Here is a 23,052-nt window from a genome sequence, read left to right on the forward strand (position 1 = left end):
TAATAAAACTGCCCTTTGCTTTTACATGCGTGCCTCGGTCTCCCTGGCGGGTTCTGGTTTTGGGGTGATATTGAAATCTTGGGCATTACACTTCAACTCCATCAAGGCAGGGTGGGGACAACACCAACAGAAGGAATCCAACCTCAGGGGCGGCCCCTGCTCGGGAGAGTCTCATGTGGGGCCTGATATTGAGAATTCCCCAGAACAATCCGTATCTCTCACTCAATTGTCACATCCGTGATAATCACTGATTTGCTAGTTACCCATCACTATACTAAGCACGGTACACATTTCAGCTCTAGTTCCCATGAACTTGGCCTGGGCATCGCCATCTTACAGGTGAGGAAGTGGGGTCTTAGAACTGTAATAATCTGTCCAGCCTCCCGCAGCGGGTTAGGACCGAAGGGCAGTTTCAAACCTAAGGTGCTGAATCTGTGTGTTCTTTATTACAATAGAGTTGTCTGCCTGCGCCTCTCATAAAATATCACCCTTGGATTAAGAAGTATGTGATCCTTTCCTGATCTCTGGTGCCCAGTTTCTGGTGCCAATGAGAACTGGGAAAATATCGAGTGCACCGTGAGCTTGATGAATCGCAGATGTGCAATAAAGTGTCAGTGGGTGAATATGTTTGAGTGAGTCATAGCCCAGAAACCCGGAGCTGGAGGACACGGTCGGCCCTTTCCCTCCCTCAGGACCACAGCAGGAACTCCGTTGGTGCCAACTAATATTTCATGTGGATGCTCAGCCTCAAGTCACTTCCACTATAACACATCTCCCCTCCTTTCATAGGTTAAGGGTCTGTGCCGCTCATGTCACCATCCCCCACATGTTAGGTGAATGCATGGCATGCTCCCGTGGTCCCTGCGAAGTTCATCAGAGAACAGCCAAGAGAGAGGGAGAGAGTGTTGAGCTAAGTGAACACTCACGTCCCTTCCAGTCCATTTACAGTTTCTGTTTCACCTGCAATTCTTGGTCCTCCTCAGCAAGCAGACATCCGCACCGGCTTACGGAATGTATACTGCACTCCCTGTAGCCTGTTAAGAGACCCAGACCATGACCCCAAACTTGCTCTCTGCTGAGGCTCTTCCCTCCGCTCGGAAATATAGCTGCTCCCCCACCCGCACCGAAGATCGCCACAAAAATCCCAGGAGAGAAGAGTGAGTTACTCTGATGTTTATTTGAATGCATCTTAGTCCACACACTTGGTATAAAATCAGGAAAAGCAAAGCAAAAAAAAAAAAAAGAAGAAGAAGAAGAAGAAGAATAAAAAGAAGAAAGAAAAAAAGGAAAAACAAAGGTCTGGAGTCTTAGCATCAGAAGGGCACCGTATAAACAAGTACAGTCGGTGGCCGATACAGGTCATTGCCAGACAGTCCTTGGAGGCAGAGAACAGTCTAGACCCAGCTGAGTCCTGGGAATGCACGGTCCCGAGGGGTCTAGAGGCTTGTCCTGATGCTCCGACCGTAAGAAAAATGTGGGAGCAATAAAGGCTGTGTTTATTATTTATTTATTATCATAATAACTGCAGCCTAGCTAGGTACAAAAGCAGTTATAAACCATTTATATGACACAGAATTACTCAGGTCTCCATTCTACTTTATGTCGTAAAATCGTTAATTGAGTTTCCAGTGAGTAGTTTAGACGATTAGCGATAATAAGGAATGGTAAATCCATAGCACCATTTCATAGATTTGCTGTCACCAACATCTCATCACCTAGACGTGCGACTGAGACACTCACTGTCAAGGGCAAGTGTTCCAAAGCCTCAAAGCCGCGTTTTTGCCGAGGGCTCCAGTTTGGGGGTTTTGTCCATGGCTTTGCACAGAGGTGTGGGCGGGACCTGGGTCACCCACAAAGTGAGGGCTTCTGGCCAGTCGGGGTTCCCACCCACGCTTCGGTTTTCTGAATGAGGTGGAAGGGAGGTATCTTCTTCCAGATAAAAGGGAAGGGGCAGGATGGGAGTTATTTTACGTCCGGGCCAAACAGAAAAGAACAGCGAACAACAAAAGAACAGAGCTCGGTTATACAGTTAGGGTGTAAAACTCCTTAGCTACTTCTTTAAGATTCAACACAAGGCTGATGGTCAACATAAAAAGCGAACAATACTATGTACATATATGTAAAAAGTGTTATAAATAGGTTTTATAAACCATAGATATTATATACATCTTCAGTGAACACGAACCCCCCCTTCAACTGCTTTCTATTTGGTTTGAGTTTGGGTTTTTTGGCTAGCTCTTTTTTGTGTGTGTTTTGGCTTGTTTTTTGTGTTTTTTTCTGGTTTTTGATTTCCTTCCTCCCTTCCCCCGATGTACGCTCAGTGCCTCAGACCAATCGTCTGGGCGCCTCATTCGCGTTTCCGCAAGATCACGTAGATGACGCCGCTGAGAAGGGCCAGAGGGAAGGCCACCCAGGCCAGGATGTAGGCGAAGCCGTAGGAGTAGTCAGAGTTGAGATGCCATTCGGGGTGCCTCACCGTGTAGATGGACGCTGCACTCATCACACACAGACCTGGGGAGAGACGGGACAGGTAGGGGGAGGGAGAGACACGGGGAGGGCCCCCCTGTCCAGCACCCCTCTGCAGACGGACAGATCGACAGACAAGACACACACACACACACACACACACACACACACACACACAATATCTCTGCAGATAATGCTGTGCTAAAAGCGCATGTCTGGGGGGCCGCCTGGGGGGCTCGGTCGGTTAAGTGATCATGATCTCACAGTTCATGAGTTCAAGCCCTGAGCTGGGCTCTGCGCTGACAGCATACAGCCCGTTTGGGATTCTGGCTCCTTCTTTCTCTGCCCCTCCCCCTCTCACTCCCTGTATCTTTCCCAAAATAAATAAGAAAATAAATAAATAAATATGTAAACTTAAAAAAATAAAAGAGGGACACCCAGGTGGCTCAGTTGGTTCAGACTTCAGGCCAGGTCATGATCTTATGGTTTGTGGATTCAAGCTGACAGCTCAGAGCCTGGAGCCTTCTTCGGATTCTGTGTCTCCCTCTCTCCCTGCCCCTTCCCTGCTCACACTCTGTCTCTCTCTCTCTCTCTTTCTCTCTCTCTCAAAAATAAAGCTTAAAAAATTTTAAAAAGAAGAAGACGAGCATGTCAGATTCTGGATCTGGCAGCAGAGGAAGGGTCTCGAAGATAATAGAAACACATGGGAAACAATGTTCTCTCTGCTTCTATCTGGTCTATGGGACCCAGAGCAGCATCTCTAAGCTTGCTTGTCATCTTTTCCGCCCAGTATCTCTTCCTTGGACCATCACCAACTCCTGGTTGACAGAAGGAAATGGCTAGCAAGAATTTGCCTTAGAGACAAACCCACCTAGCTCTCTCCAAGGACGGCTGGGCCTGGGAGCTCCGGAAAACCCGCGCTGTACGAATGGGTGGTGATGCCATGTGAACCAGGAAAGTGAAATGGCACTCTGCCATTATCTGAGCTGTGCCAGCGCAAGAGCCCTGGGGTCCAGGCAGAAAACCCAGAGCCCCTCAGCAGGACTGCGACGGAAGAGATGCAGCAAGCCGTGCCTGTGGGCACTGTTAGGCAGACAACGGAATACAGAGAGAGGAAAAAGAAGATGAAGAGGAAGGACAGGACATGAGAGTGGGAAACAGAGAGGAAACTATCCATCCTCCCCTCTAACAGTTCCTGGTGGCCTCATGGTCGGGTCTGAAGCCTCAAGAAGAATGTAAGTTTATGGGGTCCACAGACAAATCAGGCGGCCCCTCCCCTGCCCACCTCCGCAGCCCTATGGCATGGGACTTCTGAAGCAGGCAAGTTCAAGAGCGATGGTCGGTGCCCACAATGACAGTCAGCACCCCCTGCAGGGAGGGGTCCAGTGACGTCAGCACCCCCAGCCCGGAGGTCCACAAAGCCTGCTCTGTCTCCTCTGTTCCCTCCTGAAAACAGGGTCTTTGAGAGGCTCTGAGTGACTCTATTATAAAGGCCGCGTGCTGTGTGGGATTCCTGTCGTTCCAGGGCCCCCGGTGCCCCGGACCACCTACATCTAACCTCACTGCTATTCGTCTGCACGCTGCAACTCTGTCTGAACAAAGCGCAGAGTGGGAATTGGCTACATTCAGCACCCTGATAAGGCCATCCTTCTCCAAGTCACAGGAGAAAACTCCCACCTGAGTGCCACACAACCCACAGCCCCCGTGGGATCGGATTCAGGACCCGAGACCTACAGAAAGGTAGGGAGATGCCTGAGTCAGAGGGGAAACCAAAGCTGGCAAACCGTCGTGCGAGGAGAACGGATGGATCTTCTGAGGACACACGTTATTTGCCCTGATGTCCGTGAGCCCCAATCATCTTCCCCAATGGCTGCGCGGCTGACCTCCGCCAGGTGCACAGTCTTGTCTTCAAGAAATACTGAAGTTGTCTCTTGGGCGATACTTACCTACCTAATGAGGGCAAGGCTATAAAAGGAGAAGTGTGACCAAGGGGACAGAGTGCTAAAAGGCCAGCCCCATGCTCGTCCTGCTGGGAAGGCTTCTAAGCCGCACACGTGTCTACCCAGCACGGGCAGGAAGAACGCCACAGTGGCTGCGCAAGCCGGCTGTGTCCAGATTTCACTGGGAGGAAGCAAACATATGGTCCATGACCAAGAGGGGACAAGGGTGGGGGGTGGGGGGCAGTTACAGGCAGGATATGCAAGTGCGGTGAATCAATGGATGGCCTCCTTTGCAGGATATTGGCCAAAAATCTCAGGAGTCAATGAACTTGAGCTCGGCAGCCATGAGCAATCAACTCAGATGCTTTGCAAAAACAAAGAGTAGATACGCACTTTATCATTACTGTCGTCAGGACACTGATGCTTTAGGGAACACATGACTACAAGGACACAGGGTAGGCAAACACTTGTTCCTCAGACACTTGCTTCTACAACGACTCGTAGGTGGGGGCGTGGTGATGAAGGCTACCCACCCCCCGCCCACCCGTGGTGAGTGGTCTGTGCCCTGGCAGTGAAATGGATGCCCTGGGAGGGGCCCAAGTCTGGGAGGGCAGTCGGCTGTGAGGGAGGGGCTCTGACCCTCCCCAGACAACATAAGAGGGCTAGCCACTCAAGAGTTTATCCCTGTCAAGGGGCACCTGGGGGGCTTGGTTGGTTAAGCGTCCGTCTCTGGATTTCGGCTCAGGTTGTGATATCGAGGTTTTGGGGGGTTGGAGCCCTGCAGGGGGTGGGGGAGGTCCGAGCTGACAATGCAGAGCCTGCTTGGAATTCTGTCTCCCTCTCTTTCTGCCCCTCCCTTGCTCGCATGCTCTCTCATTCTCAAAATAAATACACTTAAAAAAGAGAGAGCATGTACACTAGTGATCACTATGGAAGCCGTTCATTGGAGAGCCTGGAGCGGAAGCCAGAGACAAGATGGCTAGAAAGTACAACGTGGGTGGAAGGTGCCTCCTGGCGTTGGTTGGAGCCTGCCCCGTCCTGAGGGCGATAAGGTGTGGCAGGAGGGGCTGGAAGGTCCATTCCTCTAGAAGCACTGGGCTCTTTTTCTGTCTGACCCATACAGAGCCTCTGTGTCCCTGGCCGGGTTTCCACTTTCAGCGCCCAAGTGACCCCGGCTGCTTAGAAAGTCACCCATAGCATGACTGGCTTTTGACCTGGGCACGACTCGTGTGACATCTGGACCAGCTCATCCTTTTTATTTTTTTTTTTACGTTTATTTCAGTTATTTCTTTTGCAAGGAGAGAGAGAGAGAGAACAAAAGCAGGAGAGGGGCAGAGAGAGAGAATCCCAAGCAGGTTCTGAGCTGTCAGCAGAGTCCGGTGTGGGGTTTGAGCTCACAAACCATGAGACCATGACCTGGGCTGACATGAAGAGTCAGATGCTTAACGAACTGAGCCCCACAAGGCGCTCCTGGGATAGTTCATTCCTACGGAGGGTTTCTACATGTGGTCTCTGACTGCAGCTGGCTTTGAGCCCCTCGGAACAGGGGGGGCACCATGCTTGTATTCACCCTCCAAAATATTTCGTTCTAAAGCCCTATATCTCGATCAATATGTTTGATAAAAGAAACAGAACAAACAGAAAAACTCACTCAGGTGTCTCCTTTTACCATCTTTTCTGTTCCTCTGAATCACAATAAATAAGAAGCTACACAGTGACCCGAGTCTGATTACGGCAAGGGAACACAGTTATCCAGGAATCCAACAAGTGGGTTATGCCAGGTCTTGGGTTTGTCACGGTCTTCTATGGGGCATTCGTGGGGCTCGATGCTGGGCGTTACGTACTGAAATTAATCAAAACATGTGGATCTGTCTTTCAGGTCTGTATTTCTATAAATTTCTTGACATCTTCGCATCGAGGGGAACCCAACCCAACAGAACAAGGGCCAGGGTAAGCACTGTCTCAGAACAGACAGCTACAGGTTTTGAAAAGAAAAAGGATTCCAAAGTCCAGATCCTGGCTCACTATGGCTCTTCTCGAAGAAGAGGGTTTGGAAGAACCTAGAAAGAGTTATCTGCAGAGAAATTCCACTAAGACCTGACAGTGGGATTAGAGAGAGTCTGACGGCCACGCCAGTGGTTCCTAAGCCTTGATCAGAGTCACCCAGGGAGCTGCCCCTCCTAAGAGCTCTCCAGGGACAAAGCCAGAACACTGGCATTTTTAAAAAGCACCTTCTTTATTCGGGGAGCCTGGGTGGCTCAGTTGGTTAAGCGCTCGACTCCTGATTTCAGCTTGCGTCATGATCTCACAGTTGGTGAGTTCAAGCCCAGCATCAGGTTCTGTGTTGACAATCAATGCAGAGCCTGCTTGGAATTCTCCCTATGTCCCTCCCTTGCTCAGTTTCTCTGTTTTTCTCTCTCTCTCTCTCTCTCTCTCTCTCTCTCTTTCTCTCTCTCCCCCCCCAAGATAAATGAATAAACTTGAAAAAAAATTTAAGGTGATTCTGATGTATAGCTAAGACCGAAAAGCAACAGGGGCGCTGGGGTGGCTCCGTCAGTTAAGCACCCAACTTCGGCTCAGGTCATGATCTCGCAGTTCATGAGTTCAAGCCTTGCGTCTGGCTCTGTGCTGGGAGCTCGGAGCCTGCAGCCTGCTTCGGATTCTGTGTCTCCCTCTCTCTCTGCCCCTCCCCCGCTTGTGCTGTCTCACCCTCTCAAAACTAAACATTAAAAAACAATTTTTTTCAATCTAAAAAAAAGCGATGAACAAGATGAAGACGCCTATTACTGCATCTCCAGGAAGCAGCAAACCTGAGAAGTATGTAATCAAGGGAAGATAGCTCATTACTGTAAGACTTGTGGCTTATTATGACACGCAGAAGGGGATGAGGCAGCAACCTAGGCAGACCAATAAGCACACGCAGAGGTGTAATCTAGAGAAAGACAGAGACGGCTCCCTCCACCGACAGTCGGCCCCGAGAGCCCCCCACACCTTTTACCTGCCTTCCCTGCACCTCCGTGTGTATGATCTACGAAGACCACAGCTGGAATCTTCAAAGTGAAGTGAGACAGAGACAGAGCAGCCCAAAACAGGCACTTGGGAGACTCTGAGAATGTTCCAGGGGCTTCCACTTAAAACACTTCAGTGCCGGGGCACCTGGGTGGCTCAGTCGGTTAAGCGTCCGACTTCAGCTCAGGTCATGATTTCACACTTTGTGAGTTTGAACCCTGCATCGGGCTCTGTGCTGACAGCTGGGAGCCTGGAGCCTGCTTTGGAGTCTGTGTCTCCCTCTCTCTCTGCCCCTCCCCCACTCACACTCCATCTCTCTCTCTCTCTCAAAAATAAAAATAAAACATTAAAAAAAACATTTCAGTGCTTTGCAGACGCATGGAAATCTTCATGTGAGGCCCCTTCTTTGAGTTTTCAACTTAAGTGGGAAGACGCTACAGTTCAAGTTGAAATGCAACACTCAGAGGTGGAGGGGAGACCTGTGGTTCCCAGACCACTTGCTTTCAGCTCCCGTTAACTGGAGTTAACAGTTCATAACAGAACATTTCTTAGGGCTTGACATTTCTCACCCAACACAAGATGAACTGTGATGAACTGATAAACTAAAAACTGGATCCCGTGATAGATAAGAAGCTACGTTTGACAGGGAGAATGAAGAACAAATCATGTGCTTTTAGACGTAGAGGGTTTTTTTTTCTTAATTCTTTTTACATCTATTTATTTTTAAGAGACAGAGAGAGACAGAGCACAAGTTGGGGAGGGGCAGAGAGAGAGAGGGAGACACAGAATCTGAAGCAGGCTCCAGGCTCCGAGCTGTCAGCACAGAGCCCGATGCGGAGCATGAACTCACAGACTGAGATCATGACCTGAGCCGAAGTCGGAAGCTTAACTGACTGAGCCACCCAGGCGCCCCCAAGGTCTTTTTTTTTTTTAGAGCAAAATTCTAAAAGGCTTGTATCGAGGAGATTCAAAACAGAAAAGTGAGGGCAGATTAGTAAATACCCTTTGGAAAAGCGGAGTTTCTGCCCTGGATTTTGCGTTCTGTAGCAATTCTGGTGGATTCCGTTATCTCTAACCACAGGGAGGTTGCTAACTATATGGAGTCCATGTGGTATCAGAGGAATACAGGCTTCTGATTGTGTTTTCGTGAACTGGGTGACCTTGGGTATTCATTATCCTCTCCTGGTCTCAGTTTATTTACCACTAAAATAACACACTTGTATAGATCAAATACATATATGTATGTGTGTGTGTGTGTGTGTATAACTTTATGAAAGTTCTGGTTCCTAAGTCTGTATTACCTTCTCTTAAGGACAGATCGATTGATGCCACAGATACGATCATCAGTTGCCTTGACATCAAACTGTAAACGATAAGCCAAAATGGAAATCCCAGAATACGTTCTAGTTTTGTATGTTCCTTTTGGAAATGGAGTAATGAGAACGCTGCTTCTAACCTACCCAGGAATGCTATCTTGCTGTGTACTCAGTAATTTAACAAAACTGGCAACACTCAAGGAGCTTGGCTTGGTATAATAAAACCTATGTAGGCAGCAAAGCGCTATTTGGTTTTCAAATCCTAAAACTGTACATACTGAAATGTTGTCTTCAAGTATCTCAGGAGAAGTAGCTCTCCAGATTCAGTCCTTTTTCCAGGGAAGGGAAGGACCTCTCTGGCTTCTAGAAAAGGTCATCAGCATTCAACCTCAGCTTGTGTCTTACGACACAGACATGTGTAAGCCATTGTATCTGCACATCCATCCACTCATCCAAGACGTGTGGGCTGTTTTCAACCCTCCAATGACTGTTCCTGAACACAGGGTGGTGATTCAGCACCATGGACCTTCTGAGAACCAACTAGAAGAAGAGATGACTGCATAGCCCTTTGCCTACTTAGTCAGCCAGAATCTAGAGCATCTCACAGAATACAGATGTACTCTGGTGCACAGGGAGTTTGTGAATTATTAACATGGACTAGAGGATCCACCACCACATCTGCCTCTTACTTCTCTCCAGTGCCTTCTGACTCAGTCAACAGACAGGAAGATAAGAGTCAATGAAGGAAGACACTGGCCAGAACCTAGAGACAACGTTGGAAGCTTTCACCCTCTCTAAGAGAAGCTTCTCAGCCTCTGCACATTGTACATATGGATAACCTACCCAGTGGGGGAATTTGAAGGCAGTTTAAGGAGGAGATGAATGAGAGCTTTCGTGTATGGCCATGGTCCCATGTTAGGAAATAATGCCATGTGACACAGGGGTGCCAAAGTGAAGATACCTAAGAATGACAACAGTAAGCCAAAGCCCAGTGGAGCCCGGAGCTGAGGTAAAGGAGGGCAAGACTCACTATGGCTTCATCACTGCTTGGAGGTAGGAGACACATACTTGGGAACAACCTCAGCAGCACCTTGGGGCCACTTTCCACACTGAAGGAAGGACGGTTCCCTGGGGCATAACATAATGTAGGGGATATACCCTCAAGACTGGCCTTTGCTCTATTCATTTCCTTATTAGCATTGACCTCTGATTATGCGTCCAGACTGTAGCTTCATTCCCGGCACTGGATCTGGCTTGGTTAGGGAGTTTGGTCCTAGAGCCCTGAAGTCCTATCTCCTACGTCCCCTATTCCATGGAGAGGTAGAGAGTTCTCAAATTCTAAGGCCTATGTGTACGTACACACACACACACACACACACACACACACACACACACACACCTGTACTTTATAAAAACCATCCAATGTGCAGATTCACAAACATGAGTCATTCCCCAGCTTTCTCTTGGCCTTTATCATCTCCAACTCACCAGCAAGGATTTGGAAGACTCCAGTGATGTAAAAGCGGCCCCCTTTGGTGAGGGTGAAGAGCTGACAGAAGAACAGGAACAGGGACAGAACGCTGAAGATGATGGACAGGATCATGGTGGCCTGGACAGACTGTAGCCATTCTGGAAAGGGGAGAGGCACTAGGTTAGGAGGCGTCAGCTTGAACTCAGACGGTTCACTTTTCTAATACCTACTTACCTGTGGCCATTTTAAGAAAGGGCTGTAAGAAAATATCTAGAGTCCCCCTCCTAGGAGTTAAACTCAAGTTAAAATATATTGAACTCCTTCCCAGTCTTGTGGCCAAAGGTGTTACTCGAACATATGTATAGGAATTACAGACTGTCTGAGCCCCGCCCACTGCCTTCTTTCTTCTTGCCCTCAGGGGCTTTTAAAGGGGTTGCTTATTAGAATCTCTGTCTTTCAGAGCACAGTTTAAACTTGCTGTTCAAAATATCAACACCCCCAAGGAGAGAGATCGTGGCGATGGCTGGGAAGAACAAACAATGTTGGTTGGAGCCAAAGCCAATTCTGCAGCAAGTTGGAAGAAAATGTTGATAGAGAAGAGCATGCTGTGAAAATCCATTTGCTCAGCCAAACTGGGTCTTGGTCCATCTCCGTCCTAGTCATGGGCCTCAGCAACAGAGCCGTGTGCGCTCAGACAGGTCACCCAGTGGAATGCTGGGTTATACTTCCGCATCTTCATTGAATGCCCGTCACCACCCCACCACCGCACCCCCAGCCTTGGATCAAATTTCTAAGCTTCTGACTGAAATTCAGGCAAAAAGAGAATTCTGTAGTTAACCATCTATGGTAAAATAGTGTCATTTCAGGAAGGAAGGGAGGGGCCTATGGTGTCCTACTTGAAGATCTGCATTTGAGGTTGCTCACCTGTCCGCTGTGTCCTTTCTCCCAAGTGCCAAAGAATCACTGGAGGGCAGGGTGCCCCTCTACACAGGGCAAAGCAACTCAAGAAGCCACAGGGCCTTATCTCTTCCACTCAGTAACCGGCTACTTTGTCAAGGCTTAGAAAAACACACATCGATGCTTAATACAGTACTCAAAGCTACGAAATCTGCATGAATTAGTGACAGTCACTGAATAAGATGAACCTGGTTTGAGTTACAGAGATATCATGGCCGAATCTTAAGGACACTGGTTGGGTTACCTGTCACCATAGTTTCCGTGTAAGATTTTCTCAGACACAATTGGAAGAAATGTTGAAGATCAGCTAATCCGGCTCCTCTGTACTGAAAGAGATCTCCGGAGATGTTCTGAGGAGCCCAAATGGGCACGATCCAACCTGCAAGGCCTTTGATTCTAGTCTAGCGTTTTTTCCACTCTGACAGAACTTACGCTCCTTTTGTGTTTTCAATCTCTTTGTCAATTAAGGTAAGAAAAGGATGTCCCGGACTGGGAGCCATCCTGACTTCCTTTCTTATATACTTCTTAATTCAATCTCTTTGTTTTTATCCAGCATGTGAGTCCCTCTAGGTGAGCCTACCATAAAATTAATATTGCCAAAATACTGTCTTTTCAAAAGTAAACCAACTATCCGGCGCTCTGGCAGATGAGTCTGGAAATATAAGGATACATGAGACCCAAATCCAGAACTAAAAAATAGTGGTTCAGTTTTGCTGGGAAACATTCTTCAGTGTGCCCCTTCCCAGGGAGCCTGGCTGATGCAGACAGTACCCTGCATTTCCTCCCCAGTTCTGAAATCTTTACCTCCACTACCCCTAACAACAGACCTCACATTTTGAGAAGACCCCAAATCTTTGATGTTAAATCTACACAAATAGGAAAAATTCCTTAGAGTTAAAAATGTAACTGAAGCCTTCTTGAAAACTTCTTTTCCCAATAATTGGAACATTAGCCCCAACCGCACCGCAACGGAGGGCTTTTGCCATAAGTGGTCAAATCAGGTCAGAATTCAGGGGTCAAGGAAGGTTTTATCTGATGAGCAGCCAGTTCTCAGGCTGATTCTGGGAGATACAGAGTTAAAGAAGAAGGTTTTCAACCCTAAGTACAATAAATAAAACGCATACATGAAGATTGTCCAGTCAAATCACCAATCACAATATATGTGAATGGATTCAAGTCTCTTGTTAGAAGACACAGAATTTCACCTTGAATTACATTAATCCTATCTATAGTCTGGGGCAAAAAATACACCTAAAACAAACAGCAGTGGAAAATCAAAAGATTTTTAAATGGTGCTCCAGGCAAGTATTAACAAAAATAAAGCAATTATAGTAATAATAGCATCAGAAAAAAACAGAATTTAAATTGAAAAGGATGAGGGGCACCTGGGTGGCTCAGTTGAAGCCTCCAACTCTTGATTTCAGCTCAGGTCATGATCTCACAGTTCATGAGTTCAAGCCCTACATCAGGCTCCACACACTGACAGTGTAGAACCTGCTCGAGATTCTCTCTTTCTTCCCAGCTCTCTCTGCCCCTCCCTTGCTCGTGCATGTGCACATGTGTTCTTTCACTCTCTCGAATAAGTAAACTTTAATAAATAAATAAATTGAGAGAGATGAACAGGGCCAAAGAGAGATGATTCATAGCAAGGAAAGATCCAGTTTGCCATGAAGAAATGGCAGTCATAAACCTTTATGCATATAATAACACTGCCTGGAAAAAATAAAGCAAAAGATAATTGAAATATAAGAAGAAATTGACAAAGTCACATTCACGGTGGAAGACTTGAGCACATTCCTCTCAAAATAGATCAATCAAGTAGCCAAAAACAACATAGTAGCAGAGAGATTACTCATAACAGGGTTAACAAATTCAATTCAGTAGATACATAGAAAATTTGCATCCATATAACAAAGACTGAGAATTATTTTCAAACACACAAGGAAGAGTCTTATCCACTCCATATCAGGCAACAAGAAAAAGCTAAATAAATCTCAAAGGAAGCAGAAGCCACACCAGCACAACTTGAGGCGAACAGAAAGTAGAAATTAAAAGCAAACTGGCCAAGATAACATTGGAAGTTTAAAAATGGTATTTGGACATAGAAATCAAGACAAAAACCAAAACTTTCTTCAGCAAGGACTGAGACTGTACTATGTGCCAAATCTACAGGCGGGTGGCCCAGCAATATTCAGCAGATGATGCACACCCTTAGAACACTTACTAAAAAGTAAAAAGTACTGATAAAGAATGAGCTAAACTTTCAACTCGAGAAATTATGAAAGGAATAATGAATCCAGGATCAATGGACTCATTACTGAGAAGGGCAGAGAGTAATGTAATTTAAAAATGATAAAAATACAATGGATTAAAGAATCATGTTCTTTGTGGAGTGGGGGGTGGGGGGGAAGGAACCAATAAGGCAGACAAATTTTTATTAAATCACACAGAAGTGCTAAAGACACAGAAACATATTATGTCCCCAGACAGAAACACTCAAAGTCATAAAGATGCTGTTTTTCCCCAAAGCAGTCTACAAATTCGGTATTATCCTAAATAATATCCCAGTAGGAACTTGACACATGCTTTAACAACTTATCTAAAACACAATAAACAACAATAGCCAAAAAATGTTGAACCAAACACCAGAACAACAAGAAAAAAACAAAAACAGAAAAACAAAAACAATAAGGCAGAACATCACCTACCAGATCCAAACATATATTATATGTATATGTAATATAGATACATGGGTTATATATATGTATATAGACATATAGAATTTATATTCATATAATTTAAGCATATTTATATTAATTTATAATATGTATATTATATATAATTATATCATTATATTATATTAAAAGTTACTTATATTATTTTATAATATATGATGCTGTTATGTATTATAAAATATTATATAACATTATATACTACATATATCATATTATTTTATTTTGTTATATAAATTTACATTATATAGCTCATGGTATAAGCTTATATTATATTTATATTATAAAGCTTTAGCAGCTAAAACAATGTGGTTATTAGCCATGAAGAAAAAATAAAATAGGACAGAATTGAGACTTTGTGAGTATACCTGTGAATTTAGTATATAATAAACACAACATATAATTCACTAGGGAAAGAACACAACAGATACCAAGTGGTGTTGGCTATCCACTTGTCAAAACCCCAAAGCAGATCTCTAGCTCACATCATTCACAAAATTCAATTCCAAAAGCATTAAAAGGCTCACTGTAGAGCCTTAGAGACATGTGATTATAAAGCCATAGAGACATGTGATTCACAAAAGAGAAGTACAAATAGCCAATAAACATATTTAATGATGTCCAACCTCGTTGGTAATTGGGAAAACACAAGTGAAATCCACAAGGGGTGTGATACCAATCTCTACCTACCACACTGGCTGAAACCAAAACAATTGATAATGTCAAAAGAGTGCATGTATGAAAGATACATCTGTATACTGTTCAGGGGAATGATAATATAATAATTTTTCTGTGACCGGCAATTTGGCAGGATACATTTACATTTTTAAGTGCTAGGGCGCCTAGGTGAGTCAGTCGGTTAAGCGTCCAACTTCAGTTCAGATCATGATCTTATGGTTCGTGAGTTTGAGCCCAGTATCAGGCTCTGTGCCGTCAGCATGGAGCCCGCTTCATATCTTCTGTCCCTCCCTCTTCCTGCCCCTCCCCTACTAATGCTCTGTCTCTCTCAAAAATTAATAAACATTAAAAAATAATTTAAAAAAGATGTCTATCATTCGGTTTATTTTTACTATGGAGAATATGCCCATATAATCTTTGAATAAATTAAAATGAATTTAAAAGATCACAAGCTACAGAAGACATGGCAGGCCACAGTCTGTGAGGATTCCAAAACTCAGAGAATTGCTGGAACTTGGACAGGACTGGTCTTCCACTTGCCAAGAGTAAAGGGACATTTCATTTCGTCACATGCCATCAAATCGGAAGCTACGTGTTGACAGAAGAGAAAAGACAGCGCTGAGCCGGGAGGGAGCAGCCTCCACTCCAGCCCCAAACAGGCTGGCCGAAGATCCGAAAGCCTGGTCAGTACGGTTCCAGAGGAAGCCGACAATGTCCTGCGGAGACTCTCAAGTTCACAGGACATTGCTCCAGAGCCAGAATCCTTCATCGGACTGGCCTCGACCAACAGTGGACAGCAACGGGGAACGGATATCTATGCTCCTGGCACAGCAGGTGTTCGATCCCGTATGAGGATACGGGAAGCCTGGCCCCCCAGCGGTCGTGCACCCCAGTCACAGCCCAGGGGACGGCTCTGTTACCTACTTCTGCCACCACTGGCTTCACTTCTCACTTACCAAGTTTTTGGCTCAGAACTTCTTTTCTCTAACAGGACACACTATCTCGTAGAGCAGTTGCAAGGGTCAAACAAGCTAATCATCCAAGTAGCCCCATTTCAAAAGCTGACGCTGGGGTGCCCAGGTGGCTCAGTTGGTTAAGCATCTGACTCTTGATCTCCGCTCAACTCATGATCTCACGGTTTATGAGTTCGAGACCCACGTTGGACTCTGAGAGCCTGCTTAGAATTCTCTCTCCCTCTCTCTCTCTGCCCCTACCCTACTCCTGCTCTCTTTCTCTCTCTCTCTCTTTCAAAATAAATACAGAAACTAAAAAAAAAAAAAAAAAAAGGCTGATGTTGAAGACCAAGGTAAATCAGCATTTACAGACCATTCCAGGGTTCTGGGGTACCTCCATCTGGGCCACTCCAATAACGATAAATGGGGACCACGGAATTTACAACAGCCATTTGATTAGGGTACCAACCAGAACTCCAAAAGTATTTTGAAATAATGTTGACATCAACCCATATCTCACTTTCAGCTTAGAGTTCTGCAGATTATTTGTGAAGAGTCAGATTGTAAATACCGCAGGCTTTGCAGATCATATGTATGGTCTCCATGGCAACTGTTTGGCTCTGTCACCTTAGCACCAAATCGGTCTTAGTCAATAGGTACATTTCATCCAATAAAACCTTATGTGCAAAATCAGGTGCTGGGCCGGATTTGGCCTGCAGGCTAGACAGTTGGCCAACCTCTGCTACGGCAAAGCAATCAAATATACAAGAAATCATTCTGAGGGCAGAAAGATGTCACTCTATGGCACACAACTATCAATTATGGATTGATATCACATATAAAACCTGATTTATATGGAGCAAACCTAACATGAGGCCAACATTACAAGTGGCAAATCTGAACTCCCATCCAAGCCCCAGTGCAGGGACACACTTTGCCTCAAACCACAAAGTCGCAACCATTCGCTGAGCCCAGACTGGGCACCCACGGTCGCCCTGCCGACCTCACTCTGTGCCCTGCCCCAAGTGGCTGCCCAGCAAATATCTGTGGAACTTCAATGACAAGGCTTGGTAATCACCCGTAACAGGGATGAAAAACCCTAAAACTCTCTGCAGACTTTGTTCTAATGAAGAGGGTCAGGTCCAAGAGCTTTGGACGGGTTTGGGATGTGGGCCGAGGCCACAGGCCGACCCAACGTCCCCGGCAAACAAGGGCGAGTCTTGAGTTACTCCACCATCAAAGCTCCCTTCAAGGTCAGATTCCTGCTGCTGTGGCAGCTAAGCTATGAAGGAAATACATCTACCCCCGCAGCTGTATTCTTAGCCCAGGCCTGGATCCCCGTGAGTTGTGGGCTCAGAGAGCACGAAGCCCGTTTAAATGCACCAGATCATCTGGGCCCTCCTGTACCTTCGGTTCCCAGCACACAGCCACCCGCCCCTCTCAGCCCCTGTGCCACCGAGGGTCCCTCTCTGAGCGAGGCCTGGAAGGTTTCAGACTCCAGTGAGAGAACAGGTGTTCTTGGAAGGGAGACGACGGACAGCTGCGGGAGGGTCAGAGCATACCCCGGGGAGGCCATGAAAGGAAAACGCCTCCCAGGAAGAAATCGTCAGAGGGGCTAGATCCCAAACACAAGAGATTGGACCATGCATGTGCTTAACGCTGGGCTGTTTGCAACAGCAACGTGACCCACAAGGCGGGGCGCTCCACCCTGGAGCCACCCGTCTACCACGGCCACCACATACATGGCCATTTTTCCTTCCTTCTCAGTATGAAGGTCATTCCAGGAATAGCCAGCCGACTTGCCAGGGGGCCTCCATCCTCAACAATGTGGCCTTTGCACTTACCCTTCACCCACCCACTGGAGCACGTGCGTGGCCCCGTGTGGGTCTTCACCCCCAATGGGGGGTGGGGAGAAGGGTTCAGCTCCTCCCCCATCCAGACCAGCTGACAGCTTTGATATGAGGTTGGAGCGTCGGGCTGAATGCAGGCCAAAGGGGGAAAGCTTCAAGTGGGCCTCTTAAGTAGAGCAAACCCTAGGGCTCGCAATGAGCGAACATTCCCCATCCTCAGCAGGTGGAAAGAAACGTCAGGTCTAGGTGTCCCTCCACACCTGGCACTCCCCATTCACTGGCTCACTGGTGGGACACCGGAGCCAGTCTTTCCGAGTCTAACTTACATCGGTGGTTTGACACCCATGGTTTCATTCTGCTAATGACTCCTTGGGCTAAGCCTGGGAATATAATACGGCACAAAGGTATCCGCCAATATTCAACTGGCTTGGGTTTCCTTTGGAAAACATTCCAGTTGGAAAACTCTAGAAACTACAGGATCCGGTTAGGCTTGGCTCTTTCTCTCAAAGAATTATTGTGCTCACTCTCTCTCTCTGCCTCTGCCCTGCTCTCTTTCTCAAAATTAATAAATAAATACTTTTTAAAAAGAAGAAGTGTTGTGGAGCCCTTACCGCAGAAGTTGACTACAAAAACAGAAACAGAGGGGATGGGTTCCATGGTCAAGTACGTTAACCTCCACCCCCCTCATGTTAATTACAACTTACAACTACACATTAAAGGCTAAGAGAACTCTTGCAATAAAGGCAGCAGCCTTCTTGACGTTTAGCTGTTAGGGTTTTTCCAATTTTTCCAATGGACTTATCAGAAATTTGGTCGTGTTGTTTCTGTATGTTTGTTTTTAGAGCAGACCACTTGGAAATGTTGAGTTTGGCCAGAGAAAATGGCAGCGGAGGACAGAACGGCATTGTTGGTGAGCTGTATGCTCCGAGTATGCAAGAGCGTATAAGGGATGAGGGTTTTTTGCAGGATATTTGGCTTTGAAAGGCATTCTCTGTAAAATAATAACCCGAAGCCCCCTCTTCTCTCAAGCATCATGACAGTTAAGAGCTAGAATGGAGCCTCAGTCACAGTAATGCCTCCTGCCCCCCCCCCCCCGTCACCTAGCACACCACCCTTCTCTCCCCTGCATGCCTACTGAAATTCTACCCAGTTTCCAAGGCCCAGCTCAAAGGTCATCTCCACTCGGGACACTCCCCCACCGAGTCACAATTATACCCTGATCGTGCAAAGCAAATGACATGGTGGCTGCCAACACCAGGCCACACCTGGACTCCCTGCTTGCTCTATTTGGCAACCAGGTCCCCTGCCCCAGATTCCCAGTTGCTTAGAGGCAGGCCCAGTGCAAAAAGAGGCAAGATGCCCAGTCTACTGGGTTTTCAACTGCAACACACGGGGAGGGCTACTGAGAGGTTCCCTCATACATTTGAAAGCTCATGAATGAAGTGATCCTGCGGCCTTTCTGTAGGTTTAGACGCTGGAGAGGGAGGAGGGAGCATGGTGTGAGCTTCCGCTAGTCTCTGCTCATCCACCTGGCAAGCCCACCCACCGCCCGGCTACAGAGGGACAAGAGGAGGCCCGTGCCAGCCCTCTAGAGGCGGCCCTTGATGAATTTTCCAGCCCAGGACTTGGAAATCCCAGTGCCTTGCTGCCATTGCACACTCTCCACATAACTGAGCGAGCACAGGCCCTCAAAACACAGATTGAATCACGCCACTCTCCTGTTTAAGATCCCTCAACGGGGTCTCAGTCATCCCTCTCTGTCTGAGAGGCCTCTGAGGCCCTAGCAATATGGCCCCCATCTCCCCTCACTCCCCTTCCTCCAGCCAGCACACTCCGTCATGCCGGCCTTCTACATGCCTCAGGGTTCTGCCCCCTTTTCCATGACCTCCTGGAATATTCTCTCTGTGATCCTTCACATGACAGGTCCCTCCGGCTTCAAGTCTCCAGCCACAAGAGGGGAAGAAAGAGGCCTTTCCGTAACCGACTTCCCCCGCCATGGGCGACTTTGGAGGCCATCCTTCTGTCTCCTAGAGTCCTTTCCACCCCCCACACTCACGTATTCACGGATTTATTGTACACTCTGCGTCTCCCCCAAGTAACGGGGAGCCCCACTAAAGCAGAGGTTGGTCTTTCCGGTTCAGGTCTGCGTGGTTGGTTTGGGGAATGCTGCCTGGAACATGGAATGTGCTCAACAGATTCAGAAAATAAACGAAAGGACCGTGCAGTTAGCTCTTCGAAAATGAAAGAGGTTCTCTTGGAAGGTAGTGAGTTCCCCATCACTGGAGAGGGGACGAAAGTGAGGGGTGGAGAGAGAGGGATGGACTTGACCTCCCAGGTCCTTCCCAACATTGGGAGTCTACGTGTGTGTCGCCGATGACACACTCAGAAGCCTTCATGCCAGACATCCTTCTCTTGGGCACCGAAAACCCACATCCACAACCTCAGGCCACATCACGGCCAGTCCCTGCTCCCGAAATACAAGGGACGCCTTCTCAACTCTGCTGAAACCCTGGGAACGCAATTAAAGTTTTTTTCAAGAGCGAAGACTGTGAGCTTCAAAGACCACATGGCTCAGACACAGGTTTGAACAAGCATTCGGAATGAATGCTGGATGTCGGCATCTGATGGGAAACTCCTGACGGCTGACACATCGCCATTGTGACACCACATCCCATGCCCCGTCCCCTCCCTCTCCCGCCAGGGCCTTGGCAACCCACACTGGCCTGTGAAATCAAGAGCCCCTACTTGGGCAGCGATTGTGGGTTGGCCCACGGAGCCACAAAGATTTTAAATTGCAAAACATGACCCCATAAATGCCGAGGACCTCCTGGGTTCTCTAAAATCTGACCAAGAGCTGAGCCGCAGACTAGGACATGCTCCGATGCCGTTGCCGAAACGCCGACGCCACCACATGGATAAAAAAAAGATACGTCTGGAATCGTCCGAAGACCCAGAGAACACATGACCGGAGAGGCTCCGGCAGGGAGGGGGAGGGGCCTTGGAGACGGGCAAGGTTTTTATTTTTCTAATTTGCAGTCCCAAGCATCGGTCTAATGCTGCCCACAGCCTGACTGCCCTGAATCCATTGCTGCCATTGTGGCTTAGACGGGAAAGGAAAAGCATCCAGTGCTCATCATTCCCTTGGCTTGTGATGGTGGCCCCAGCCCACACTCGGCACAGATCAGCCTGGTGTCACTGGCAAACAGGGGTGCAGGTGTGTGGCTGCCCTTCCTCGGGCACCACAGGTGACCACAGAGGCTCTGGGGACTGGAGGAGGGTCTGATTTTTTTCCTTCATGCTTCCGTGTTGAGCATGGGCCCCCTCTTTCAAAGTGAAAACACACGGGGCACTTGGGGGGCTCAGTCGGTTGAGCATCTGACTCTTGATTTCGGCTCCAGTCATGATCTTACAATTCAAGAGATCGAGCCCCGCATCAGGCTCTGTGTTCACAGCACGGAGCCTGCTTGGGATTCTCTCTCTCCCTCTCTCTCTGCCCCTCCCCAATTCACGCTGTCTCTGTCTCTCTCAAAATAGACTTTAAAAAAAAAGAAGATATTTCAGGACTTCAAGAACATATACATTTTGTGTGTCTGACACACCTCGGTATGAAAAGGTCTGTCAGCTTTCTTCTGGACCAAAGAGGACTTTTTAAGTGGGGGCAGGGCAGGAGAGATGGATTGTATGAAAGATCAACTCCCTGAAACTGGTGAAGATCAGGCCAAGGAGGGCCAGGCAAGCCAGGGCTGTGCCTATCCCGTCCAGGAGTTCCCAAGCCACCATAGCCTGATTAGGAACTCTGACCCATTGGGCCCCCTACCGGGTCTGCACCCATAAAACAAAAACAAACAAACAAAAAAGAGAGTGGGGAAATACCTGTGTGCATTTGGACCTCAAATGTGAAGAACATGGAGAATTCAAAAGAAAAAGCATGAGTTCCGGCAGCACAAGGCATATGGTTTGCTGAGCCTTCGGGGTCATATTTTCTTTTTTTAATACTTTTTTTTAATGTTTTATTTATGTTTGATACAGAGACAGACAGAGCATGAGAGGGGGAGGGGCAGAGAGAGAAGGAGACACAGAACCGGAAGCAGGCTCCAGGCTCTGAGCTGGCTGTCAGCACAGAGCCCGACGCGAGGCTCGAACCCACGAACGTGAGATCTGACCTGAGCCGAAGTCGGAGGCTTAACCGCCTGAGCCACCCAGACGCCCCATGGGGTCAGATTTTCAAGTCAGTCATGGTGCAAGGGGATCATGGAGACAGGTGACTTCAGGACTTGGGGAGGAGGCTCGGTGTGTCCTCCCCTCCCCACCCCACCCTACCTCCACTCCCCAGATCCCAGTCAGAGCTGCTCAGATCCTCTTAGTTTGAAAACCACGTCTCCAGGACCTGGCCTCGTCCGTCTCTGGGTGGATGTCTGCTCGTGTGGACACTGCCCCACAGACCCCGCCTGCCACACCCCGAGATGCCACTTTCTTCCTCAAGGCAGAGAGAACCTCTCAGTTACATCACACGAATTTCCTCACAGGAAATAATATTTTGGCTGTTTGAAAAATCAAGTGTGAAATAGGTAGACTCCTACAAGACTGTGTATGAAAAGAGAAGGTCTTGGGGCACCCTGGGGGCTCAGTGGAGCATCCGGCTTTGGCTCAGGTCATGATCTCATGGTTCACAAGTTGGAGCCCCACGTCCGGCTCTGTGCTGACAGCTCAGAGCCTGGAGCTTGTTTTGGATTCTGTGTCTCCCCTTCTCTCTCTGCCCCGCCCCTGCTCGTGCTCTGTATCTCTTGCTCTCAAAAATAAATAAAACATAAAAAAATGTTTTTAGATTAAAAAAAAAAGGAAGGCTAAGGGATGCATAGAAAACATAGCAAAACTAAACGAGACTGTAGAAAGTAGAAATGCACTTATATGCACTAAACTGTTTATCATGCTCTAGAAGGACCACATGGGCTAGCCCTCTCTCTTCCTGCTGTCTGGTCTGCCTTCTGTCCCTCGATGCTGCTGGGCCCCCTTCCTGCCGAGACGGTTCCCTCAGCCTGGCCTCCACCCCACGTATTCGTGTGGCTGACCTGTGGTCATCCCCAAGGGGTCACCCCCGCCGGACACCTCCCTTCCCTCATCACACATTACCCCGTTTCATTCTCTTTGTAGTCCCTAGCCCTGCCCCCACATTTATTCATGCTTATGGGCCTGAGGTGGGAAGTTTATGATCAAGGAACTAAGAGAAGGCTACAACTCCAAGACATGAGGTTTCAAAGGAATGGGTCATTCAGGTAGATTCCAACGGGATTTAGCAAAGATTTCCATCCGAAGATTAAGACCAAGGAGGGGCCCCCTGAAAGGCTTGAGATGGAGAGGGACAGGACTAGTTCTGTATTTTTTAAAAATATCACCCGGGTTTGGATGTGATAACTCAGTTCCAAAGAAATAAGCAAGGTGAGGGGTTCGGGGGTGGCCTCAGTGGCTCTGATAAGTCCTTCAGGCATGGTGACCCACAAGGAAATAGCCAGCTGCTTGCAGGGGGGCGGGGGGCCAGGCTGAGGAATGAGAAGGAAACACATCCAGGCAGGCTGCAGACGTTAGCGACATTCACTAAAACACTAGACATCGTCAGAGAGGTGGATTTGGCGGAGGAGAATGGAGAATGCCTCAGAGGCATCCCTGGTGGAACTGTCTAGTA

The 23,052-nt window shown here is 47.6% G+C and overlaps 1 protein-coding gene across 3 annotated transcripts in view; it reads right to left on the reverse strand.

Moving 5' to 3' along the window:
• The window catches only part of PMP22 (peripheral myelin protein 22), a 124,153-nt gene that overhangs the window by 90,619 nt on the left and 10,482 nt on the right, over positions 1-23,052 (reverse strand). For 2 of the 3 annotated variants that reach the window (XM_029928976.1, XM_029928975.1), the window contains exons 4-5: positions 10,220-10,360; positions 1,489-2,511 (exon numbers count right to left, since the gene is read on the reverse strand). In XM_029928976.1, the coding sequence (XP_029784836.1) occupies positions 2,348-2,511; positions 10,220-10,360 (305 nt within the window). In that variant the 3' untranslated portion in view covers positions 1,489-2,347. Of the gene's footprint in view, positions 1-1,488; positions 2,512-10,219; positions 10,361-23,052 lie in introns of those variants that run through there. The other variant, XM_029928977.1, reaches the window with a different exon arrangement.

Source organism: Suricata suricatta, chromosome 17, assembly GCF_006229205.1.
Source record: "Suricata suricatta isolate VVHF042 chromosome 17, meerkat_22Aug2017_6uvM2_HiC, whole genome shotgun sequence".
Lineage (NCBI taxonomy): Eukaryota > Metazoa > Chordata > Mammalia > Carnivora > Herpestidae > Suricata > Suricata suricatta.